Source organism: Triturus cristatus, chromosome 1_1 (assembly GCF_964204655.1).
Source record: "Triturus cristatus chromosome 1_1, aTriCri1.1, whole genome shotgun sequence".
NCBI classification, from domain to species: Eukaryota; Metazoa; Chordata; class Amphibia; order Caudata; family Salamandridae; genus Triturus; species Triturus cristatus.
In genome coordinates, this window is record NC_140579.1 from 534,692,507 (window position 1) to 534,717,587 (window position 25,081).

Below are 25,081 nucleotides of genomic sequence, written 5' to 3' on the forward strand. Positions count from 1 at the left end.
CCCAGTTTTATCCTCATTCACCCCTGGTGTCAAATGTCACATTTCTGTTGACGCAAGTCAATTGGGTTTGGGAGCTGTTTTATGTCAATGGTTTGGTGCAAAAGAGAACACTATAGGTTTCGCCTCTAGGTCTCTCTCTTCTGCTGAAAGAAATTACAGCACTATAGAGAGAGAGGCACTTGCCTGCTCCTGGGCCGTTGAAAAGTTTAAAAGTTTTATTTGGGGGTGCCATTTCATATTGTTAAGTGATCATAAACCCCTATTGCATCTTCTCAACGGAAATGGCACTGGTAAAGCCTCTGCTAGATTAGTACGCATCCTTTCCAGACTACATGAATATAATTTCACTATTCGACATATTTCTGGTGGTCTCAATGTCAGAGCGGATTGTCTTTCTAGACTTCCCTTAAAAGATGATCTTCCTGACCCAAAATTTGATGAAGTAGAATGCGTAGTGGCATCAATGACTCTGTGTCCACTTTTCCCGTCCTGTCACAATCTGATTGGGTTCAAGCATATGATAATGATAAAATTTTGCATGCAGTCAGGAATATGATTATTTCTGGTTGGCCCAGAGAATGTTCCCTTCCTGCTTCACTAAAATCATATGCTCAAGTTTCAGATGACCTTTCTATTGAAAATGAAATTTTGATGCGTGGTGACCAATGTATTCCTCCCTATTCTATTCGAATTAAATTAATTGAATCTGCTCATGATGGACATCTAGGAGTTGGAGCAACTTGTAGAAAACTTAAGTAACATTTTTGGTGGCCTGCTTTGGACAGAGATGTCACTCAGTGGATTGATGCATGTGAAACTTGTTTACTTTCTGATAAACATTGGAAGATCAATCAACTTCCTCTTCACCCTGTACCTGTACCTGAGGAGGCTTGGGTTAAGATTGCTATGGACTTTGCTGGCCCGTTCAATCTTCTTCCCAGCAGTGAACGCTACATCGTTTCGCTCATTGACTATCATTCAAAATGGGTCGATTTTGATTTTTGTGATTCTCCTAATTCCATTGCTGTTATAAAATTTTTGAACAGGGTTTTCCAATCAGAAGGTTCTCCCAAAGAGGTTGTTACAGATAATGGTTCGCACTTTTGTTCAATAACCATGCAAGATTTCTTCAAAGCTCATGATGTCAAACATCTAAAAGTGGCTCTCTACTCCCCATCATCGAATGGACTCATTGAAAGGATGAACAGATTTTTAAAGGAGGGTATTCAATCAGCTTTAGCTTGTAACCTTCCTGTTGAATTATTTTTAAGAAAGAAAATGTGGTCCTCACTCCACAACAGGTATTTCTCCTTTCAGATTGCTTAAAAAGAGAAATCCAAATGGTAAAGGGGTCCTAACTGGATAACTGGTATTATCAAGAAGGATGATACTTCATGTTTGGCTTGTCAGGACAAAGTTTTGCTGAAGAAAAATGTATTCATCAAACTGAACGTTCAAAAGAAATATTTTAATTCGCAATGTTCTTTACGCACAAAGGATTTTCAGATTGGAGATTGGGTTTTGCTCAAGAACCCAAAAAAGGTTATGAAAGGAGAATCTAAATTTTCTTTACCTATTCAAATTGTCAAAACCTCAAAAGGTTCACTTTTCTTGGGAAGGAAAGGGTGGTGGAGTAAAAGAGCTGTGGTTAAAATTTCACAAGCACAGGCCAATAGAATTATTACTTGCAAGAGCTCTGCCACAGATGACTATGACTGTTCACATTTTCCTTTAGGAGCTTCGTCTGACAATGTTGTCTCTCAGGATTTATCCTCTTCAATTGTCACCTCTACTTCTTCACAAGTGTCTTCTGTGTCTCAACCTAGTGTTACTTCTTTAAGTACGACCGCTAACTCATGTAAATCTTACCGTAATTGTTCCATTCCTGCTAGATTTAAAGATTACTATATGTCGTAAAATACTTTTTATTTTTAGACTTTATTTTTTATTTTTAGGGGAAAGGAGATGATGTAAAGGTATGGTTTCATTGTTTATTCATGTTACGTTTACTTTGGTATTTCCTCCATGTTTATTCCTGTGACATGCTGTGTATTCCACACTCGTGCAGACGCTGCTCGTGAGTGTATCTTCAAACATGTTTATATTTGAGGGTGCATCTCTCGTGCTGCGTCTGCTCGGTAAAGGCTCTACAGTTAGTCACGGCATTCAACAGTTGTACTTTGTCGAGAGCAGCAGTACTCCAGTGTTTTGCTGGTATGGAAATAAACTTCTTACTGGATTGAAGTCCGGGCACTGCTTACTTCTTTCTGCCTGAATTGGATACCATCCACTTTACACACGGCTGCTCGCGCCGCGGTAGATGATCCCTGTGCCCAGACCCGACTCCACTAGCGCTGGGAGCTGAGTGAAATGATGAAAATGTCACAGCTGGTAATCTGAAACCTTGGCTGCTATGTGCTGAGGGCAGTGCTGGCAATGGCAGGACGGCTGCTCGCGCCGCGGTAAATGATCCCTGTGCCCAGGCCCCACTCCACTAGCGCTGGGAGCTGAGTGAAATGATGAAAATGTCACAGCTGGTAATCTGAAACCTTGGCAGCTATGTGCTCAGGGCAGTGCTGGCAATGGCAGCACTGCTGCTCGCGCCGCGGTAAATGATCCCGGTGGCCAGACCCGACTCCACTAGCGCTAGGACCTGAGTGAAATGATGAAAATGTAATAGCTGGCAATCTGAAACCTTGGCTGCTATGTGCTCAGGGCAGTGCTGGCAATGGCAGCATGGCTGCTCGCACCGCGGTAAATGATCCAGTGCCCAGACCCCACTCCACTAGCGCTGGAAGCTGAGTGAAATGATGAAAATGTCACAGCTGGCAATCGGAAACCTTGGCAGCTATGTGCTCAGGGCAGTGCTGGCAATGGCAGCACGGCTGCTCGCTCCACGGTAAATGATCCCAGTGCCCAGACCCGACTCCACTAGCGCTGGGAGCTGAGTGAAATGATGAAAATGTAATAGCTGGCAATCTGAAACCTTGGCTGCTATGTGCTCAGGGCAGTGCTGGCAATGGCAGCATGGCTGCTCGCACCGCGGTAAATGATCCAGTGCCCAGACCCCACTCCACTAGCGCTGGGAGCTGAGTGAAATGATGAAAATGTCACAGCTGGCAATCGGAAACCTTGGCAGCTATGTGCTCAGGGCAGTGCTGGCAATGGCAGCACGGCTGCTCGCTCCACGGTAAATGATCCCGGTGCCCAGACCCGACTCCACTAGCGCTGGGAGCTGAGTGAAATGATGAAAATGTCACAGCTGGCAATCTGAAACCTTGGCAGCTATGTGCTCAGGGCAGTGCTGGCAATGGCAGCACGGCTGCTCGCGCCGCGGTAAATGATCCAGCGCCCAGACCCGACTCCACTAGCGCTGGGAGCTGAGTGAAATGATGAAAATGTCACAACTGGCAATCTGAAACCTTGGCAGCTATGTGCTCAGGGCAGTGCTGGCAAAATGGTGGCACGGCTGCTCGCGCCGCGGTAAATTATCCCGGTGCCTAGACCCGACTCCACTAGCGCTGGGAGCGGAGTGAAATGATGAAAATGTCACAGCTGGCAATCTGAAACCTTGGCAGCTATGTGCTCAGGGCAGTGCTGGCAATGGCAGCACGGCTGCTCGAGCCGCGGTAAATTATCCCGGTCCTCAGACCCGACTCCACTAGCGCTGACATATATTGTTCTCTTTTTCTGCCATCCCACTTGGACGGGCTTGCCTGCTTTCCTTTAGAAGTAAAGGTTTGTTATCTTTATGGGGCCATGTGTTTGGCCCCATAAAGATAAGAAACCTTTCACGACGCACTGAAGGCAGACGAGTCCGTCCAAGTGGGACAGCTCAAAAACGTCACAACAAGCTCTTTTCCAATGGCTGGCCACCGTTTAGCATAAACGGTGACGCCGGCCGATGGAAAAGAGGGGCGGTGCTTAAAGCCCCTTACAGAAAATACCTAAAAACATTGAATCTCGCCAGCCAGACTGCGCATGTGCGCAGCCCACGTTAGCCGAGACCTTAAAAGGACAGTCAGATTCAGTGACGCAAATGGCGCCTGTTCCTCAGTAGGAGAGAGGAGACAGGCGGACTGTACACAGAGTTAGGCACTACGAAAAGAAAGCACCAAGGAAATTAGGAGACGGTGGGCTGGTTATCCTTTGAAGGGGATAGACTGTGAACCCCTGTACAGAGAGACTGCTGACCCCACCAGAAGCCTAAAGCTGCCCAGCCAGGAGAGCTGACAAGCGTCAAGTAAGCCAAGAAAGGTCCAGTGAAACTAATGGAACCAATATCAGCCAAGCAGTAAGCCCCACAACAGGCAGGAGAATGTGCACTTCATGTGCTCCAGTGGCTGTCTGAGGCCATCGCAAGAGAGGAAATTGCACCACACGACCACAGGGGTGAACAGACACCACCGCAAGCCAGACGAACAAAGCGCCAGAAGAGGGCAAACATAAAGAAGGGCCGAGGGTGCAAAGTCAGAGGTGCGCTGAAGCCTGCGCCTGGAAATGAAGCAGCAAGGGCAGGAGCGTGGGAGAGAGAGAGAACTCTCCGAGAGAAGGAAGAAGCAATGATGAACGGAAGAGGCCATGCCAGCCAGCCGTACCAGCACCGAGTTGACCGACCCTACCAAGCATGCCTGAACAGAAGGAGGAGCAATCGCTGCAACAGCGCATGTTCGAGGTGAAAGAACCATGCCCTTGAGCGCAGAAGATGGAAGAAAGGTGACCCTCTATCCAGGGAGTGGAGCAATGAGAATATCCCTGAGAAAGGGGCCTGCGAGAGGCTCATGAATAGGAGAAGCCTTTCCTACCGACAGGACAAGACTCTAAGAACCGGATGCGGCCAGCGAGATGTCCGGGTGGAGTGAACATGAGACACATGGCATGATGCCACATGAATGTGAGGAACCTGTTTGGAAGTAGAGAAGAGCGTGGCATGATGCCACATTGTGAAGGAGTTATAGGAGAAGAGAGTAGCACGATGCTACAGAGTGAACCACCACAGGTCCACAAGAGAAAAGAGAGGAGAGCGATAAGACTGAGGACTCATGCAACCACAAGAGAGGGCATCCATCAACAGAAGCCAGCCACCGGGGTGCAGAGACGTCACTAGAGACAGCTCCGAGGGTGGACCAATTGTAAGTCGCCAAAAAGCGCAAACCGCCTCCAGGCCCCAAGCTCCACAGTGCGACCATCCAGTCACCTGTAACCGGCTGCTTGGCATAGATGGTATCCTGCCTAGCAATTGCACATACCGAAGAATAACTGCTGTGCCTACTGTATACACCCACCCATCACAGGCGTCACCAGTCAGGTGACCCTGCTAATTAAAGGAGATGGGCACACATGCCCTGGGCCTGTTACCAATACCATACTGCTGTGAGAACTTGCATTATTTCTAAGTATGTGGGCCTAGAGCCCACTACTTTACATGTCGTCACTTTTCCCTGCTCGCCGAGGTTATTTGCAACAGGCACAGGGGGCTTCACGAGGGAAAGGAGAGGAGAGTGGGAGGGAGGGATGGAGACAAAGCTGCCAAGTTTTCAGATAGTTTATATGTGACATTTCTGTGGTTTCAGTGCTTCTATGAGTAACCTTCTACTGTCAAATGTGTGACACTTTGAGTGACACTTTCTCTGGAGGAAATAAAAACTAATGACCAGTATTTGAGTGCCTCTCTGTGAGTTGTAAGTCACTGTATCCAGATATAACACAGCAATGAACATCCACGTAAAACAAGCCAGACCTATTGTTGTCACCAATACTTATTAGCAGAATCAGATCAAGGAGTAACCCAATGATTTTGTCAATAATTGGAATTTAACGTTATTAGACTGAACTGAGCAATTCTTTGCCTGTTGAAGCAGTAATAGTATTTGTCTTGTCTCAATCATTCCTGTTCTCTCATTCACACCATTTTCCTCTGCAATTTCTCACTATTATCTACTTACGGCTACATACAGACTGTGGCCCATTGTTCTGTGCTGACTGCATGCAGGTTAAGCCTGGTGCTTGCCAGCGAAGAAGCCTGCTCTTGGACTTAACTTGTGGTCTGACTACAGTGCTGTCTCACAAGACTGCTCCACCGTAAGGCCAGCTCTCCCTGACCATTAGCTGCTGGGGGTGTCGGTCTGCTGGTAGGCAGTCAGGTACTGCTTTCAGTGTCCGTCTCAGCCTGAGGTTCCATCGACAGGGAAAGGAGGCCGGTCAGCCACTACTGTTGTGAAGGGACAGCACATCCTAACATAAGTGACCAAGGGCAGGTGGGGAGTTGATCACTACTTTCTCTAGTAGTCATTGATTAGAGGGGGGCGAAAATTAACAGGGCGAGACGAGCTAAGAGTCGGCTCTGGCTCGAATAGGCCATGCTCGAGTCGAGCCTCGAACATATTTGGCAAGTAAAATATGTAACGAACATCATGTTAGAATATTATACAATCTTATCACAATCCAAAATAGTGATTTATTTTACACACACAAGTGTTTTAGCCTAGTACATCAAATTATTTTTATCTAAGAGTTTTTAAACATGTACTGGAGAAATATTCCTGCCTACTCTGATGAAAATATTAGTGGTCTAACAGGAAAGTCCGTTGTCGTGTGTGCCCCATATGAGGCTTCAATTATTATAATAGAAGCCTGGAGCGCCACTGTAGCCTTTTACATCAAACACAGGAGCTGTTTTCATATGGGGCACATCTGAGGCTCACATATTTGAAGGTGGTGACTTACATGAGAAAGCTCGGTATTTGTCTAGTATCACACAATTCGGCCATTATGCAATTCAGCCATTAGAGGGTGTTCTTTCCCACATCAAATGTACATTTTTTATACTTAATTCCTTTATGATGAGATTACAGAGTGAGTGGCAAGCAGATCTGCATTTTATTGTTGGCAGTTTTATATTGTGCGAAATTTGCCCTGGGGCATCCTAGCGCTTCATAAAAGACACAGTCTAGATACAAGTTTTTACCTGCCCAGGGAGATTCATATGGGATTCACAGGATGCAGAACTATTTTAACTAGTTCCAGGAGGGAAACAGCATTTACAACGCTGTTTCCACAACGCAGTGCTATTGCAAGGCGGTTGTTACAACAACCGCGTTGTTAGTACGCAATACCTTTACAACGCAAGTCATTACAATAACTTGCTGTAGGGGCGCACAGGTAATGGATATAAAATCCAACACCTTCCCTGCTGTTGCGCAAACTGGAGTAGGAATAGTAAATAATGCTATTCATAAGTCCAGCGCGCCCCCTATAGCAAGTCGTTGTAATGACTTGCGATGTAAAGGTATTGCGTACTAACAACGTGATTGCTGTAACGACCGCGTTGCAATAGCATGCAATGTATTCTCATGCGTCGTAAAATGTCATATTTGTGCCAGCAAAGCCTCACCTGCTTCAACGTGGGTAGCTGGAAAACGCAATAGGCAGACGCTAATGGTGCACCTGCTGATGTGTCACAAATCTGGTAGAAGGTCAGCAATGGTTAGAGGGATAATGTCAATCTGCTGTGTGTGTGGTGGTGGCTGAGTGCTTTGCTTGAAATTAAAAAACAAAAGTCAAAGCGTCGCCGGATTCACCCACGTGTGGCTGCACTGTCCTCCTTATCCGGGCAGCTGAAGTTATTTATCACTTCAGCACCATGTAAGACCAGGAAGAATTTTTGTTTCTTACTATATTAAAAAAAAAAGCAGTGCTCAGGCCCCTCCCATCCCCCCAGTTCACATTGTGTCAATAGGATAGTTGATTTGTTCTTGGCAGGTTGTAGCAGCACTGCGGTCACTGCCAGGAGGCCACTTTAAAATGCTCTAGCTGCATTTGTTATGCAGCCTCGTTAGCGCCTTATAGGGGATCCTGGAGCTATGATGTGTGACTAATGCATTTTAGTGCTGTCATCCAGCCACCAGTACCAAATTGCGTTAATCTGGCCTCCGATGCGTGGTACTTGGCAGGAATGTGGAGAGCGATCAGAGAGGGAGAAGAGGAGAGAAGGAATTGATTGATGGAAATAGAGCTAGGTGAGCAATAAAACGTGGGGATGGTTTGAGCATTTTTGCCAGGGCTACTTTTGGTTATTGAGTCTGGCCCTGAAATTAATAAACAAACACAAAAATAACCCACAAAGGCACTTTCCCTTGCCATAACTCTGGAAATTAGAACACCATTATACCAGGTTATATTGTACCCCATCCCACACTAAGAAAATGATCAAATTGTTTCATGAAGCAACATCTACACAGCAACTGTTTATACCCATTAAATGTGGACTAGTACATAGGAAAGGCAGAACGAAAGAACTAAACATGCATCAATATACATAAACCAGCTTCAGAACAGAGAATTCCAAGTTGTCCTTTGTGATGGAGTAACCTGTCCACCAAGATCTAAATCAGGCCCTAAGACTTCCATCTTGTATTATTATATTTTATATGTGTGAAGCTGAAAAAAGAACATCTGTAACTGTCTTTTGTTGGTCTAAGCGAATCTTTTGACCAGGTTCCCAAACCAAAGATGTGGGAAATTTTCAAACATATTAGTATACCACATAACAATGATTACCAAAAATTCCTAGAAGTTAAAATACCAGCATTAGTATTGGCTGACGATACCATCCTGATCACCAAGATACCTAGGGGCTTACAGACCTTCTTTAATAAGTTCTTAGAGTTCTGTGAGCAACAAGGGTTATGAATCAATGCAAAGTGTATGGTCTTAAATCCCCATAGATCAATTAAAGAGGTGTGACAAAGAGGGTAACGTCTTTTGAGAGAATTAACATTTTTAATTACCTGGCAGTCAAATTAGCCAACACACTCTGTTGGTTCTGGTAAATTATGAAGAGTTCCTTGATAGTGCAACATAGAGCAGCGGCTGCCCTGACACAGATTGACAACTTGCAGGCCGGTGTCAGCAGCCTTGCAAATTTACAGTGCAAAGGTTCAGGTGGCGGCCCTCTATGGAGCAGAGATTTGGAGGAATTGCAAAATGGATACCCTAACTAGAACAGAGAATACGTTTGTTGATTAGGTTGCCACAGAGCACTCATGTGCTCTCTTTGTTTCTTATTCTAGGGGTCGGAAAGATAGCCCATTTAGCTAACCTCATACATTTACTTTATTGGTTAAGACTCTGGTGTTCTCCCGAACTCAAGTTGTATAAAGATGCATTTGTAGAGCTGAGAACCCTGTATAAAAATTGTAGCATACCATGGTGGAACGCCTACTTTTTTCTGCAAAGCATATGACAAAATCAGGAAAAGATTGATTCACCCAGTCTGTAGATTCTTGGGAATTAAGCAATATTGAATAGCATTGAGGATCCTCAAGTCAGACACCAATGAAGGTGTTGTTTTGGGCCTGAATTTTGTTTTGTTTTCTGCTTGGAGTCTTAGGTCAGTCCTACAGAAGCAAGATGAAGGATATAGTATTGCAAATAAATGATTCATAATGAAAACGCCACAGCCTATTGATTAAAGTGTGATACTAAGAGATGGTTTCAGTTGATTAAGCCATAAATCTCTTTATGACATTTTATATCTTTATTTTAAATGATGCATATTGCCAACATTTATGTGCATAGTGCATGTACATATTGTATGTACATTTTATCATTGTATTTGCATGTATTTATCACTAAGGAAACTATGCACCTGATTTTATTGCATGTTTCATCGGGTAATCCCTGAAATAAACTTGATTGATAATAAATTTCGTCAGTTACAATATGTCTTCCATAATAACTGATGAATCAATTGCACAATCCATGAGATATGAACCCAACATAATCGAGGTTGAAGTCATATAGCACTTTAAAACACCTTCTGGAAAACCCACACATGCCATTTTTATTATTATTTCTATCATCATTGCCTTGGTCGAATTTCCAAACTGAAACTACTCACCATTAGGAATTCTTTACACCAAGCCATCTACTAAAACATTAGTTCTTGTCAATAGGAATCCAAAATAAAGACTACAGAGGAGGGTTGAGCTAGTCATTCTAATATAGTACTGACTACCAGTGGTAGACATGAATACACTAAACTTGACTCTCTCATAAACTTTCTTTTTTTGTGTGTCCTCATATCCAATTGAACTTTCTTATTCCATACTTGAATGACTTTAGCCTTTGATAAGCAAGCCACATGTCTGCTGCACACACCAGTGCAATAGAAGTCCATCTTAATTAATTTTTGATTCAAAATTTGACTATCACTGGTGTCATTTGTAGTGTGATGGAACATCTGTAATAGCAATAAATGGGACTACCAATTGACTTAAGGCTCTCTGCCTTGTTTTGTTGCATTTCAGCTACATACATATCAGATACATACATACACACGAGTAATCTAGGGTTTCAGGCAAACCAAGACATCCTTTCCACAGCCACAGCATTTCTATTCTGATGGAAACCAACAGTTCTCCAATAAAGGTCCCCTCAATCAAACCTCATTCAGTACCAAAAGGACTTAGAGGAAAAAGAGACTTAAATACGCGGGATCCTTAATTTAGCTCCTTTGTCTGCCTATATAATCAATCACCCAAGATCCTTAATTGAGAAGCAATTTTTGTAAATATACACCGAATGCCCGATTCACAAAGGCAATCTGAGACAAAAGTCTAACTTTATGATTTTCGGTATTCACAGAGTGGATTTACAAGTTGTATCTTTACATCCGCAGTAGGGCCGTAATCTCTGGCCCGAGCTGTAATCTCCGGCCCGGGCTGTAATCTCTACCGCTGGGTCAGAATCTTCACACCCGGGCTGGAATCTCTGACTCAGGCCAGATATTACACAAGGGAGTAACACTACAGTCGACACTGAGGGGAGCGCAAATTGTGGCCTGCATGTACCAAGATGCAAGAGAGGAAACTTTTCTGGGATGTGATGTAGTGTCTGGCCACACCCTTTTCCCTGCCCAAACTGATTTTCATGACCTCCTCTACCATTTATCTCACTTTCCTAATGTTTTGTTTTGTAAAAATGGCACTTCGGCCCATTGATTACACTCCATCCGGCCCAAGCCGGAGATTCCGGTCCGGTGTGGAGATTTCGGCCCGGGTGCAGGATTACGGCCCGGGCTGGAGAATCCAGCCTGACCACGGATATAAAGATACGACTTGTAAATTACTGCTGTGAATACCAAAAGTCGTAAAGTTAGACTTTTGTCTCAGATTGCCTTTGTGAATCTGGCCCTTTGTTAGCAACATAAGGATTACGTCATTAATTTCAAAACATTGTTGTTATCTTTATACCTATAATATTATAATATTTTTTAGCTCCACATGAACCATTATAAACTATTTAGAATACTGATTGGCATCTACCATTTGATCTCAATGTCACGTATACGTAGTTTGGTATTATTAACCATGTTTACAGCCTTTATGTTACAGCCTTTTTGGTTCCCTTTGTTAGGATTTTGATTTGATTACGTTTATTCTTCTGGCATTGCTTTCCAGAATTGCCATGAAGACAAACAAATACTTTAATGAACCTGACAATTTGCAATGGGCCAAGGATGTAATGAACACCAATGACCCAATAATAACTTTTCAGATCAAAATGTTCAAATATATTTTGATTTATAAACTTTTTTTTTTTAACTGATTTTAAAAATCAATATAACAATGTCACATAGCAACCAAAGAGTGGACTACATTCGTTTTTACACCGAAATACTCAGTAGTAATCCTACAAAGGGGAACTTAAGTAGCACACAGGGAGGCAGTGTGCAGCAGGAGCAAATCAATGGAAGTGAATTATATGAATCCCACAACCACTGGGGATTTCCCTCTGCATTACAAATAATCCAAACAAGCAGAATACTCAAAGATCACAAAAGAAGTGTGCACCTGGAATATCACAAAAATATATCAAGACGAATTGTATATTCCAGACATGATCTTGTTTGTTCGAAGATGTTATTGATGTATTTATGTGCTGAGTACTAAATTGATTTTAATCATGTATTCCAAATAAACTAAATTTTCCTTTTATTATTTTATGCCTAATAACCAAATGCATGGAAGTCAAGACTGTGACAGTGACGGCATTAAGAAAAACATAGTAAGTAATCATTGCTCCAGTGTTCCTTGTATGTTTAAGTTTTGTGTACGCTGCAGTTTTGTTAGGGAACAATTTTACCTCTGGTGGAGCATGGTGCACGAACACACAGACATCAATGCCAGTGTAGAATAAAACTAAAGAGTTATTAATGGTGACCATGCAGTACCTGTGATGGATTTACATATATCACATTTTACATTGTGATTGCTTTAACTTGCAGTAGTCATAGATGATTTGTGTTAGTCTCTGAAATATTAGCTGCAGAAAGCAACACATCATTATATATATATATATATATATATATATATATATATATATATATATATATATATATATATATATATATATATATATTACCTACTGGCGGTCGCCAGTAGGTAGTTATAGTTAGGACCCTGTTTCCATAGGAAATCCGCAACGTTCTATTTGGAATAACTTTGGCGCCGGTGCGCACGGAACGAACTGCGTGAAGTGGGCGCGCACGGCACGAATGGCGTAAAGTAACTTAGCATTTAAAAAACCGTACAAATTCACTGAAAAAACTATAGGTTTCACACACGTTATAGTTAGGAATTAGCATTTAAAAAACCTTGCAAATTCACTGAAAAAACCATAGGTTTCACACAAGTTATAGTTAGCTGTACATTTCACTCGTAAAAAAACAATGAAATTCCACGTTATAGTTAGTGCAGGCAACTATAACTCACGCGACCGCAATCCTCTGCTGATGCTAATACTGTATTTAGACACTTATTTGCCCATGTCTTCTTCCATTAAATTTTAGCTATACATATATTACAAATATTTTTTTTTCATAAAGACACATATGTCATTAGCAGAGGATTGCGGTCGCGTGAGTTATAGTTGCCTGCACTAACTATAACGTGGAATTTCATTGAATTTCATTGGATATATATATGTATATATATATCCACAGGAAAACTGCTCTCACACAAAGTAAATTCTTTACCATTTTTGTTCAGGCAGGCAGCAGCAAACGGGTAATGTCTTCCCAAGTGAAAGTCTTTCAAAAAATATCAAAAAGCCATGTTGCCAAACGCGTTTCTGGAAATCTTTTTCCCTTGTTCACTGGCTGGCCTCGGGGGAAGGAACAGCTGTTGGCTTTACCTCATTCAATTTATAGTCCCGCCTCCTCTGGCGGATAGGCATCAGTTGCATGCTAGTAAATGTAGTTTTTCAGTTTGGTATCTTGCTTTAGTAGCTGCTGCTGTTACTTCCATTTTTGACCGCATTAATCATTGTTTTCTAAATCCATCGGGTCACTCGTTTCAAGCAAAACCTTTTTGCTGCACACTTTAGCCTCCCAGAATCGGTTACTTCGTTCCTTATAGTGCTCTGAAGTTCAAGCAACCGGACCTGCACTCGCAGAGGGGCATCCTCGTGACCACAGCGGGCCACATATAAATCCACAGGAAAACTGCTCTCACAGTAAGGCGCCTCACACGAAGTAAATTCTTTACCATTTTTATTCAGGCAGGCAGCAGCAAACGGGTAATGTCTTCCCAAGTGAAAGTCTTTCAAAAAATATCAAAAAGCCATGTTGCCAAACGCGTTTCTGGAAATCTTTTTCCCTTGTTCACTGGCTGGCCTCGGGGGCTTGCTGAAGAGATGTCCTTTTAAAAGACACTGTCTGCGAACCTTTTCTGCCTGCCAATAAATGGAGTAAAACTTATGAGACGTGTGTGGTCCTCAACGCGGATCAAGTTTTTGGTGGATTTTTAGCGGTCTGGCTCAGATCGCGAGGGCCCCGCTGCTGAAGTGCAGATCCTTAGCGCACAAAACAAAGAAGCGCGATTGGAACGTCGAGGTGGCAGTTGGTGGGACAATAAATTAAAAGGTGAGCACCAATGTTCTGTAAGGCAACCCACTGCGGTAAAAATGACAGTTAAAGTTGATTGGCAGCATCTACTACAGAAGAATATCAAGTAGAAACTATGTCTACCAGAATGCACAGCGTGCTCGAGCCCAGTAGGGCGGTATTTAACATGGCGCAGGTGCGCCTGGAACTGTTGATGCTAATCACTCAAGCCGACGCCAGTGATCAAGGGCGAATCTATGCCCGAAACATGTTTGGAAATTTAATAACTAAGGCTTGCTGAAGAGATGTCCTTTTAAAAGACACTGTCTGCGAACCTTTTCTGCCTGCCAATAAATGGAGTAAAACTTACGAGACGTGTGTGGTCCTCAACGCGGAGCAAGTTTTTGGTGGATATATATATATATATATATATATATATATATATATATATATATATATATATATATATATATATATATATATATATATATATTCACTGAAAAAACCATAGGTTTCACACATGTTATAGTTAGCGGAAATTTTACTGATAAAAAACCAATGAAATTGCCCCGTTATAGTTAGTGCAGGCAACTATAACTCACGCGACCGCAATCCTCTGCTGATGCTAATACTGTATTTATACACTTATTTGCCCATGTCTTCTTCCATAAATTTTTAGCTATACATATATTACAAATATTTTTTTTTATAAAGACACATATGTCATCAGCAGAAGATTGCGGTCGCGTGAGTTATAGTTGCCAGCACTAACTATAACGGGGCAATTTCATTGGTTTTTTATCAGTAAAATTTCCGCTAACTATAACATGTGTGAAACCTATGGTTTTTTCAGTGAATTTGCATGGTTTTTTAAATGCTAATTCCTAACTATAACGTGTGTGAAACCTATGGTTTTTTCAGTGAATTTGTACGGTTTTTTAAATGCTAAGTTACTTTACGCCATTCGAGGCGTGCGCGCCCACTTAACGCAGTTCGTTCCGTGCACGGTTTTTATCAACTTTAATAAGCCCTGTACATTTGGTGGCCTTCGGCCACCAAAAGCACAGGGGGTGGGGTCAATGTGGATAGTGTTTTTTTTATTTCTATTTTATAATTTCATGTTGCCAAAATCTCGTTTTTTTTCAAAAATAATAAGCACTGCACATTTGGTGGCCTACGGCCACCAAAAGCACAGGGGGTGGGGTAAGTGTGGATAGTGTTTTTTTTTTATTATATCTTTTTACCGTACGCGTACGGTAAGCGTACGGTAAGCGTACACGGCGAAATTGCAGAAAAAAAAATAAAACCGTTTTTGCTCTTGGGGGATGTTTGGGGACACCCTCAACATGACTATGTGGGAGGGAGTTGTCAAAACAGCCCCGTAACATGTTTTTGGGCATCATGTTTGATAAAAAACACTCAGTGCGAGAGACAAAATGGCGGACGCCGCTTCCTGGTTTCGGCCGATTCGAATGTTTACTAAGATCTAAGAGCCAATCAGAATCGCGCTCGCGCACGCCACCGTACGCGTACGGTAAGCGTACGGTAAGCATACCGTAAGCGGGCTCAGATATATATATTGATTTAAAGGCTATTTTCTCAGAATCTACTGAACAGATTTACACCAAACCTACAAAAGGCACTTCCTTGACCTAGGGACTACCTCTCTGCCAAATTTCTAGTAATTCTGTTCAGCCGTTCGGGCTGTAGCTCGTTCTAAAGGTCCTATGGAAAAATGCATGGGAAAAACGCGTTTTGGGACCCCCCTTTTATCTCAGCCCCCGCTTGACGAATCCCCCCGAGACTTTCAGGGTAGGAGCGGAGCGTAGCGCCCCACCTATTTTGAGAAATTCGCGAGGATTCATCGACCGGTGCCAAAGTTATTCAAAATAGAATGTTGCGGATTTCCTATGGAAAAGGGGTCCTAACTATAACTACCTACTGGCGACCGCCAGTAGGTAATATATATATATATATATATATATATATATATGTATATATATATATATGTATATATATATATATTCACTGAAAAAACCATAGTTTTCAGGCACGTTATAGTTAGAAATTAGCATTTAAAAAACCTTAGAAATTCACTCAAAAAAACATAGGTTTTAGGGAAAGTTATAGTTAGTTGGACATTTCACTCGTACAAAACCATAGAAATTCCCCTGTTATAGTTAGTTCAGGTAACTATAACTCGTGCCCCCGCAATGCACTGCTGATGACGTCACATATTACATCACTCATGACATGGTCAGTGACATCACTGATGACATCTCAAATGACATCACTGATGACATCATCCATGTGATAAATTGATGCATCTTCTCACACCCTAATATAACCTTTGATTCACCCACTCTAAATTACAGACTGCCATTCTCAAAACCATAGACACTCCAACACCAATAACTACATACCCACTCACTGATTCTTAGGTTTACACACACATCCACTCACTCACCCGTACAGTCACTCATACTTTTGAATTTCAAAGGTTTTTTAAATGCTAATTTCTAACTATAACGTGCCTGAAACCTATGGTTTTTTCAGTGAATTTCAAAGGTTTTTTAAATGCTAGTTTCTAACTATGCCTATAGCGGTAGGACATGTGAAGAAAGAAGAAAAAACACACAGAAAGAAGCAAAAGAAATGCAGAAAGAGGCAACTGAAGTCCACAAACACGAAGAAAATTACAGGAAGAAGCAAGACGTGCAGAAAGAACCAACAGAGGAGCAGAAATAGGCCTTGTTGCAAAATCATCCTGTGCCCACAACGGGTACGGGTACTGGTGGTAACTGACTCTGACTAACCAGGCCTAGAGCCAGTACTATGCTAAAAGACACTTGGAATACAGTGAAAACACCTACATACACTAGAGAACACTATGTGTTGGGGTACCCCTGTGATTAGCATGACCTCCTCCGGCACGATCGCGGTGTTTTGCATTATGTATTTTTAGAAGGGGGCTATGTGGCCCCCCTTCTTTTTACTTTTTTGGGGCCCTGGGGACCCCGTCCCCCAGGGTCTTGCCCCCATTTAAAAAAAATAATAAAAATTGAACGGGAAGAGGGCCGCGTGGGCCCCCCTCCCGTGGCCAATTCCAGCCCCTTGGGACCCCATCCCCCGGGGCATGGCCACATAAATATATATTATTTTTTTTTGGGAGGGGGGCTGCGTGACCCCCCTCCTGAGGCCTCTATTGTCCCTGGGGACCCCATTCCCCGGGGCCGGCCTTTAGTTTTTTATTTTATTTTTGGGGCGAGGGGGGCTGCGTGGCCCCCCTCCCGGGCCCCTTCTGGCCCCAGGGACCCCATCCCCCGGGGACTGGCCATTGTTTTTAAAATTTATTTTGGGGAGGGGGGCCGCATGGCCCCCCTCCTTAGGCCAATTATGGGCCTGGGGAACCCATTCCCCGGGGCCGGTCTTCCTTTTAAAAAATATTTTTGTAGGGAAGGGAAGCCATGTGGCCCCCCCTCCCGGGCCACTTCTAGCCCCGGGGACCCCATCCCCCGGGGCTGGTTCTCTCCGTTTGGGACCGTGGGTGGAGCCCCAATGCCCCCACAGTCCCTGCCGGCTCCCTGCCTCCTGCGAGAGCCGGCATTGCTTTTCCACACGGGACCGCCAGTAGGTAATATATATATATACACATATATATGCGCGGTTGTCTGCCTTTGTTGACCTAATGTATCAGTGTTTAATGCCCACCACTGCAATGTAGATTTGGTCCATCTGTGGCCATTTGAAGTTTACTATGTCCTGTAAGTGGCGGGCGGTGCATCTGCTCAACATTGTTACGCTTAATATGTTCCTTGATTTTGAACATTATCGCACTAGCTATGCAAAGGAGCTCATTGCACTTATGATTTCATATTTATTCATTGTGGTCAACACTTGGCGCATATCACATCTGCCTTCTATGCCGGTATTTAATTTGCAAACCTGACATTTCTGAGGTTCCAGCAATGAATCTGTTCATAGGTAGTATGCATGCGTACTTGTCCATTTTGAATGGTGTATTTTACAGTATATGGATGTACGCATTTATGTGGGAGGTTCATGATGTATTTTGCATTTGCTGCTTCAACTGCACTTACATTATGAGTTGTATTTACCTAGCACATTTTTGTAAACATGTTTTGAACACGAAGTGTAGGCTACATAGCTACCTTTGGCTTAGTAACATACTTGTTTACCACTACATCATGGCCGCCGTGTATTGAGTAATTTCCTCAGTCCTTCTTCTATTTTCTGTACCTGTTGAAACTTTATCAGTTACTGGTGATGATGTACACTTTACACGTGATCAAGACTGCTTTCAGTCGAAACGCGTCGTGCAATAAACTTGGACTTTGAGATTGTGTCCTGCCTTCTACTCTGAGAGCGTACGAACTTGGATTTGGATTTTGGGATATATATATATATATATATATGTATATATATATATATATATATATATATCCAACTACCACTCCAAAAGCGCTTCTCGGCACCATGAACAGAGAGACGGACACCTTCTTCTTCGTAGAAAACTGCAGCCGCAGTATCGTCTTTATTATTCAAATCATAGATCAGTGCAATGAAACGGAACGACGCGTTTCGGCCAACTGTGTGGCCTTGCTCACATGAATGCGTTGCAAATAGGTAACATTTTTATACTCAATAGTAAGAAAGGGGAGGTGACATAACTTTCCTTGCTATTGGTTGACTACCCAATACACAATCATAGACATAGAAGAAATATGCATAAGTGTTACAAAAATCAAAAGGTGGTCATAGGATTAGTACAGGAACCAAATTGTTAGCCACAATATAAATAAATGTGTTATCCAAAACGTAACCTCTATGAAATTCATGAATAATCAGTCTTTTGTGATTTTTAAAGTCGGAAGAACAGAAAAAAATGCCGTAACTGAATAAAGGCAATGGGGAGCCACTGGTTTCGTATTATAACAGGTACAAATACTGGGAGGCAACAGTTAATAATCCACGACCAATGAAAAATTCATGTAATTCATAGGTAGCTCACTGAAAGCCAACCACAACAAAATATGCATTTTAAAATAGCAGGTCTAGTCTATGCTGTGAAATACGTAAGGTTCCATAGTAAAGAATTGATTTTAAATATAATTAATCTAATAAAGTGCAAAGTGTTAAAATAATCCTAAATCAAAAGTAGGGCGTGTAAATGTGCCCATCCCCTATCCTGATAATGTGACCCGTATATGGGTATTGAATGAGACTGAGTGAGTTGATGAATTAATAGCAGAATCAACCCTAAAAAATACAATCACGTTGTATGAGATTATTGGAGTAAATACAACGAGGAGGTAACAACGAATACCTGGTGTGGACCCAGAATCAGAATCAATCCACAAAAACAAATAAACATAAGACTCGCTAAAAAATACAGTTCATTACCCTCAGACAAACTACATTCCTAGATCGGAAATATTAACAGTCACCTTTTTCCATTATGAAAAAATACTTAAAGATAGTAGAACAGATCTTCACACAAATTCAACCCTCTTGGAGCCTTGGAATCTAGTTCCATTATATATTTAGTCTCCAATTGTCTGAGTTGTTTTTCACGGTTGCCCCCCCGTTTGTTTATTGGAACATTGTCTATCACATAATATTGCAAGACATTGAGATTGTTACCATGTTCTGTCTTAATGTGACGGGCCACCGGGTAGGAAGGGTCGGAGTTAGCTATGGCCCGTAAGTGCTGCAAGATGCGCACATAGACCTGTAACTTTGTGCTACCGACGTAGCGGAGGCCGCAAATACATTGCAGAATATATACCGCATGATCTGTCCGGCATGTAGAGTGTCCTCTGATGTTGATGGATTCGTCCGAGAACGGAGTGCAGTAGGATTTGGTATTAATCCCAAACTTGCATGCCCTACATGTGCTGCATTTAAAAAAAACCTTTTTGGGGGATAGCCAAATGTTCTTGCGATCTAGTTCCGGACTAGTTTTAACCAGATCATTTCTCATAGAATGTGCCCTGCGGTAGGTGAAATTAGGCTGTGTGGGCAGAAATTGAGAAAGCACCATGTCAGTTAGGACAATAGGCCATTGGGTTTTTATGATGGAGCGAATAGTATTTGCCTGTCTGCTATATGTAGAAATAAAACGACAGACTGTTTTGTCTTGATTGACATTGCTGTTGTAATTGCAATTGTCAATGGGGGGATCCGAGATGTTGTTATTGTGTCTAGGTGTGGTAACTAGGAGAGTTTGTCTGTCTTTACTGTTAGCTTTATTAAGCGCTATTTTAAGTTTGTTAGCTTGGTACCCTCTCTGTAAAAACCTGATTTTTGCTGCTTCCTGAGCTATGCAAAGTTGTTCTTCATTACTACAGGCTCTACGTATTCTCAAAAACTCCCCGTAGGGGAGACTAGATATGGTGTGCTGCGGGTGAAAGCTACTAGCGTGAAGTAGGGTGTTGCCTGCCGTGGGTTTCCTGTATAGGCAAGACTGAATGGTGTTGTTTTGAATATAGACAGAAACATCCAAAAAATTAATAGATGTCGAATCAATATGGGAGGTAAAATTAAGATTTAACTTGTTGCAATTGATAACTCTTACAAAATCTTCAGCTTGTTGTCTTGTACCATCCCAGATGATGAATATATCATCTATATATCTCCACATAGTCATGATATGTTGAACACATAAATTCCTGTGTTCGCCCATGAGGACATGCTCCTCCCACCAGCCTACATGTAAACATGCGTAGCTGGGAGAGAAGCATGCCCCCATAGCCACTCCTTGTTTTTGTCTGAATATAAGCCCATCAAACATGAACAGGTTATTATGTAAACACCAATGTATCATTTTTAGAAGGATTTCATTGTGTCTATACATGGAAATATTGCGTTTCTTCAAGAAATAATCTACAGCAAACAGTCCATCATGACGCCTGATGCTAGTATAGAGAGATGAGATGTCTAAGGTCATCAACAAATAATTCCCCGACCATTGAATGGAATTAAATTTGGATAAAAAGTCCTTAGTATCTCTAAGATATGTGGGCAAACCAGTAACATGTTCTTGAAGATAAAAATCCACATAGCGAGAAGTGTTCTCAAAGATACTGTTGTTAGCTGAAATGATAGGCCGGCCTGGCACGGGATCCACCTGCTTGTGTATTTTCGGTATTAGGTAGAAGGTAGGTAAAACCGGAAACTCTTTATTCAGAAAGTTCATTTCATCTTTTGAGATTAGACCTTCTCTTTTCCAACTACTTAGATCATCTTTGTAGTCTTTAATGATTTTTCTAAAAATATATATATATATATATATATATATATATAGAGCAGGCCTGCATTAATATTTGTTATAGAGGTTTACAGTTAAAATGGAAGCACTAGGAAATAAATGAAGCCCTATGAAAAAGCTACATAAGCAGAAGTACTTGCATCACAGGGAAGACAACCTTGCTAAATGTCAGAAGTCTGTTTGAAGGCTTATTTTTTTAGCAGGGTTTAGGAAAAGGCAGACCAGATATGTTTTAAGGAGTTTCCTGGCAGCAAGAAGAGTGGTCTCAATTCTGATGCTGAGAGGCAAGAAGTACTAGTCTATAAATTGCTTCACACGTCACAATTTGTACACTAAATTTGACTTATTAAACTAATCCACTTTAAGAAAAGTGTCCCTCCAAAGGTTTTTACGAAAGTTGCCCTCTCTACTGGAGCAGATTACAGGGTTATTGTTCAGTAAGTGAGAAATTCCCTGTACCCTTATTTAGCAGAAATAGACAATACACAAAAAGAAGTCTCTAAACACCCATCCACATGCACATTTCACTATAAATTACCTTGGATTTGGGGGACCATGGCCAAACTAGTAACAGTAAATGGAAATCTCATCTTGATTTTAAGTTTGCCTTTAAAATGATGTTAGACAAGATCATTTTTTGACACACCCTCTTTTGTTTTAATAATGTGAAGATTGTTATTTCAATGCAGAACTTGGTGATTCTTAGTGCAAAGCCAGCTTAGAAATGACTAACCCATTTATTTACTGTCCTTTGAATATTGGAATTGAATTATTTTCAAAACCCATGACAACTGAGCTTATTCACCTTTTTTGTTAGATGGAAAATGTACCCTGTGATAATAACATCCAGATTTAATCGAGGGATACACAATACGTTGATGCTACATCTCCAATCCAGTAAATCTCCCAAACTAACTTAAATCTTTCCAGTGACAATTTAGATAGACAATCACCACCATTTCTCCTCTAATCACATTTTCTTTAACATCTCAAATAAGAGAATATATAAAAACCTATACACACTTGTTGCAAATACTTCTCAGACAGCATAGATCTTAGCATTGATGAATGAAGGAAGCGGAGATTTACCTTTATGGTCACGTTGCCTTTGGTGATTTTCCGCATGTTGAATCCTACTGTTGGGATCATGTCTTCGTTGAACTGCCCAGACTGAAAGAAACAAGTCCCCCCGATTAGTCACAATCCTCATATGTTTTGAATCATTTGTAAGCACTCAGTTCAGTAACAGTTAAGTACAAATATTGGAACAATGTTTGACATGTATCACTCTTTGTCTGCAAAATGTGTGCTCCCGTACACCATTTTGCAGTCTTCTATTGCAGGGACATTGCACAAAATATGGCGAGCCTTGTGTATAGGACACAGAGATGGCAAACACCAGTATAAGGCAGTTTTACAGCCCTCATAACCGCGGAGGAATCTAAAGATACCCACCCATGACCCAAAAGTGTCTAGGCCTTGTGGCAAAGCCGTAAGATCCTCAAGTTTTTCACTGTTTTTACAGGAATGAACGAAGATGCAGCCTTAATAATTAACAGTGACTGAGTAATTCAAGCATTCGAACGTTCACTTTTTACTTTCCTGTGTTTATCCATGGTAAGAAGACACATGGAGATTAAGTGACAGTGAATTCTCATATGTAGTATTTTCTGGAGTTCTCAAAGTTAGACATATTAAACGTTAATACAGCCTACACACCGTCCAGAAAATGTTTGCATGTTTTAATCCAGAGATGCTGTGAGATACAGGGTGTATGATGCACAATATTTAATTGAATTTCTGCAGAAAATAATCAGAGGACAAGAGTAAGAACAAGCATTGAAAATGCAATAGGTCTCGCCCTTGTGTAAGTTGAAGCAATTCTGTTTGTAATTAGGTGTCTTTTGAGCTTTGCTTTTATTAGTGTTTTTCAAACTTTTATGTACATAACATGCATATGTATTCATATATAAATATATTCACAGAAAAAAACATAGGTTTCAGGGGTATCTGCCATTTCACTCATACAAAACCATAGAAATTCCTCCGTTATAGTTAGTTCTGCTAACTATAACTCACGCGCCCGCAATGCACTGCTGATGATGTCACATATTGCATCATTCATGACATGGTCAGTGACATCACTGATGACATCACTGACCATTATACTCTATGTCGCTGCATTCTAAGCCACTCTATTCTACCCTGCACCACTGCACTCTATGCCGCTGCTGTCAATGCCACTCTATTCTGTACCACTCTACTCTGCAACCCTGCACTCTCTGCCACTGAACTCTACTCTTTACCACTGTATTCTACATCACTGCACTCCATGCCACTCTACTCTGTATCACTCCACTCCACGCCTCTGCACTCTACCCAGCCCCACTCCACTCTACTCTGCACCACTGTACTCTACGCCACTTCTACTCTGCAATAATGCACTCTCCACCAATTCTATGCCAGTCTACTCTGCAGCACTGCAATCTATGCCCCTGCACTCTAATCTACACCACTCTACTGCAGACTATTCCAATGCACTGTGTGCCACTATACTCCATGCCACTTTACTCTGCATTGCTCGACTCTATGCCACTACACTCTATGCCAATACACTCAAAGCCACTCTAATCTACTCTGCAACACTGCACTCTATGGCACTGATCTCTACAAAACTCTACTTTATGCTATTGCACTGTATGCCACTTCACTCTACTCTGAAGCAATCTACTCTGTGCCACTGCACTCAATGCAACTCTATTCCACTCTCTGACATTCCACTCTACGACACTCCACTCTACGCCACAATCTACCCTGTGCCACTCCACTCTTCACCAATCTACACTACACCACTGCACTTTATGCTACTCTGTTCTATGCTGCTGCACTCTATGCCACTGTACTCTATGCCAAAGCACTCTACACCACTTTACTCAAAACCAATACACTCTATTCCAATCTACTCTGAACCACTGCACAGTACAACACTGTACTCTACTCTGCCACACTCTATTCTATGTCACTGCACTCTATGCCACTGTATTCTAATCTGCACAACTGCTCTCTACTCCACTTTGCTGTACACCACTCTACTCTATGCCCCTACACTCTACACCACTCTACTCCACACCACTGAACTGTGAGACACTCTACAAAACTGCACTCTCCGCCACTCTACTTTAAGCCAGTCTACCACAGGCAAATCTACTCTGTGCCACTGCACTCTATGCCACTGCACTCTATGCCTCTGTACTCTGAACCACTCTACTGTATGCCAATGCACTTTACCCCACTCTACTAAGCACCACTTTACTCTTTGTCCCTTCACTCTAAACTACTCCCATCTAGACCACGCCACTCGCCTCTTTGCCACTCTACTCTGCAACACTGCACTCTATGCCACTGAAATCTACACTAAGCCTCTCCACAATGCTCTGCACCAATCCACTCAACACCACTTCACTCTACTCGGAACAAATTTACTCTATGCCACTACAATCTATGCCACTGCATGCTGTGCCACGCTACTCTACTCTGCGCCACACCACTCAACCCCACTGCAATCCATGCTGTTCCACTCTATGCCATTCTACTTTGCTCTCCATCACTCTACTCAGTGCCACTGAGCTCTACGACACTCTACTCTAAACCACTGCACTCTATGCTAGTGCACACTACACCACGCTACTCAAAAACAGTGCACTCTACTCCACTGCACCCTATGCCAACTACTCTGCACCACTGCACTCTATGCCACTATACTCTACTCTGCAACACTCTACTCTACACAACTGAATGCTATGCCTCTCTACACCCATGCACTCTACTTTCCTGAACTCTACGCTTCTCTGTTCTACTCCGCACCACTATACTCTACACCACTCTACTCTGCACCACTCTTA

General features: G+C 42.2%; 1 protein-coding gene across 9 annotated transcripts in view; it reads right to left on the minus strand.

Annotated features, from left to right (window-relative positions):
- LOC146870562 (ADP-ribosylation factor-like protein 8A) overlaps nucleotides 1–25,081 on the minus strand; it is a 557,139-nt gene that overhangs the window by 188,761 nt on the left and 343,297 nt on the right. For all 9 annotated transcript variants that reach the window (XM_085643154.1, XM_085643149.1, XM_085643152.1 and 6 more), the window contains one exon: nucleotides 22,269–22,349. In XM_085643154.1, the coding sequence (XP_085499280.1) occupies nucleotides 22,269–22,349 (81 nt within the window). The remainder of the gene's footprint in view (nucleotides 1–22,268; nucleotides 22,350–25,081) is intronic.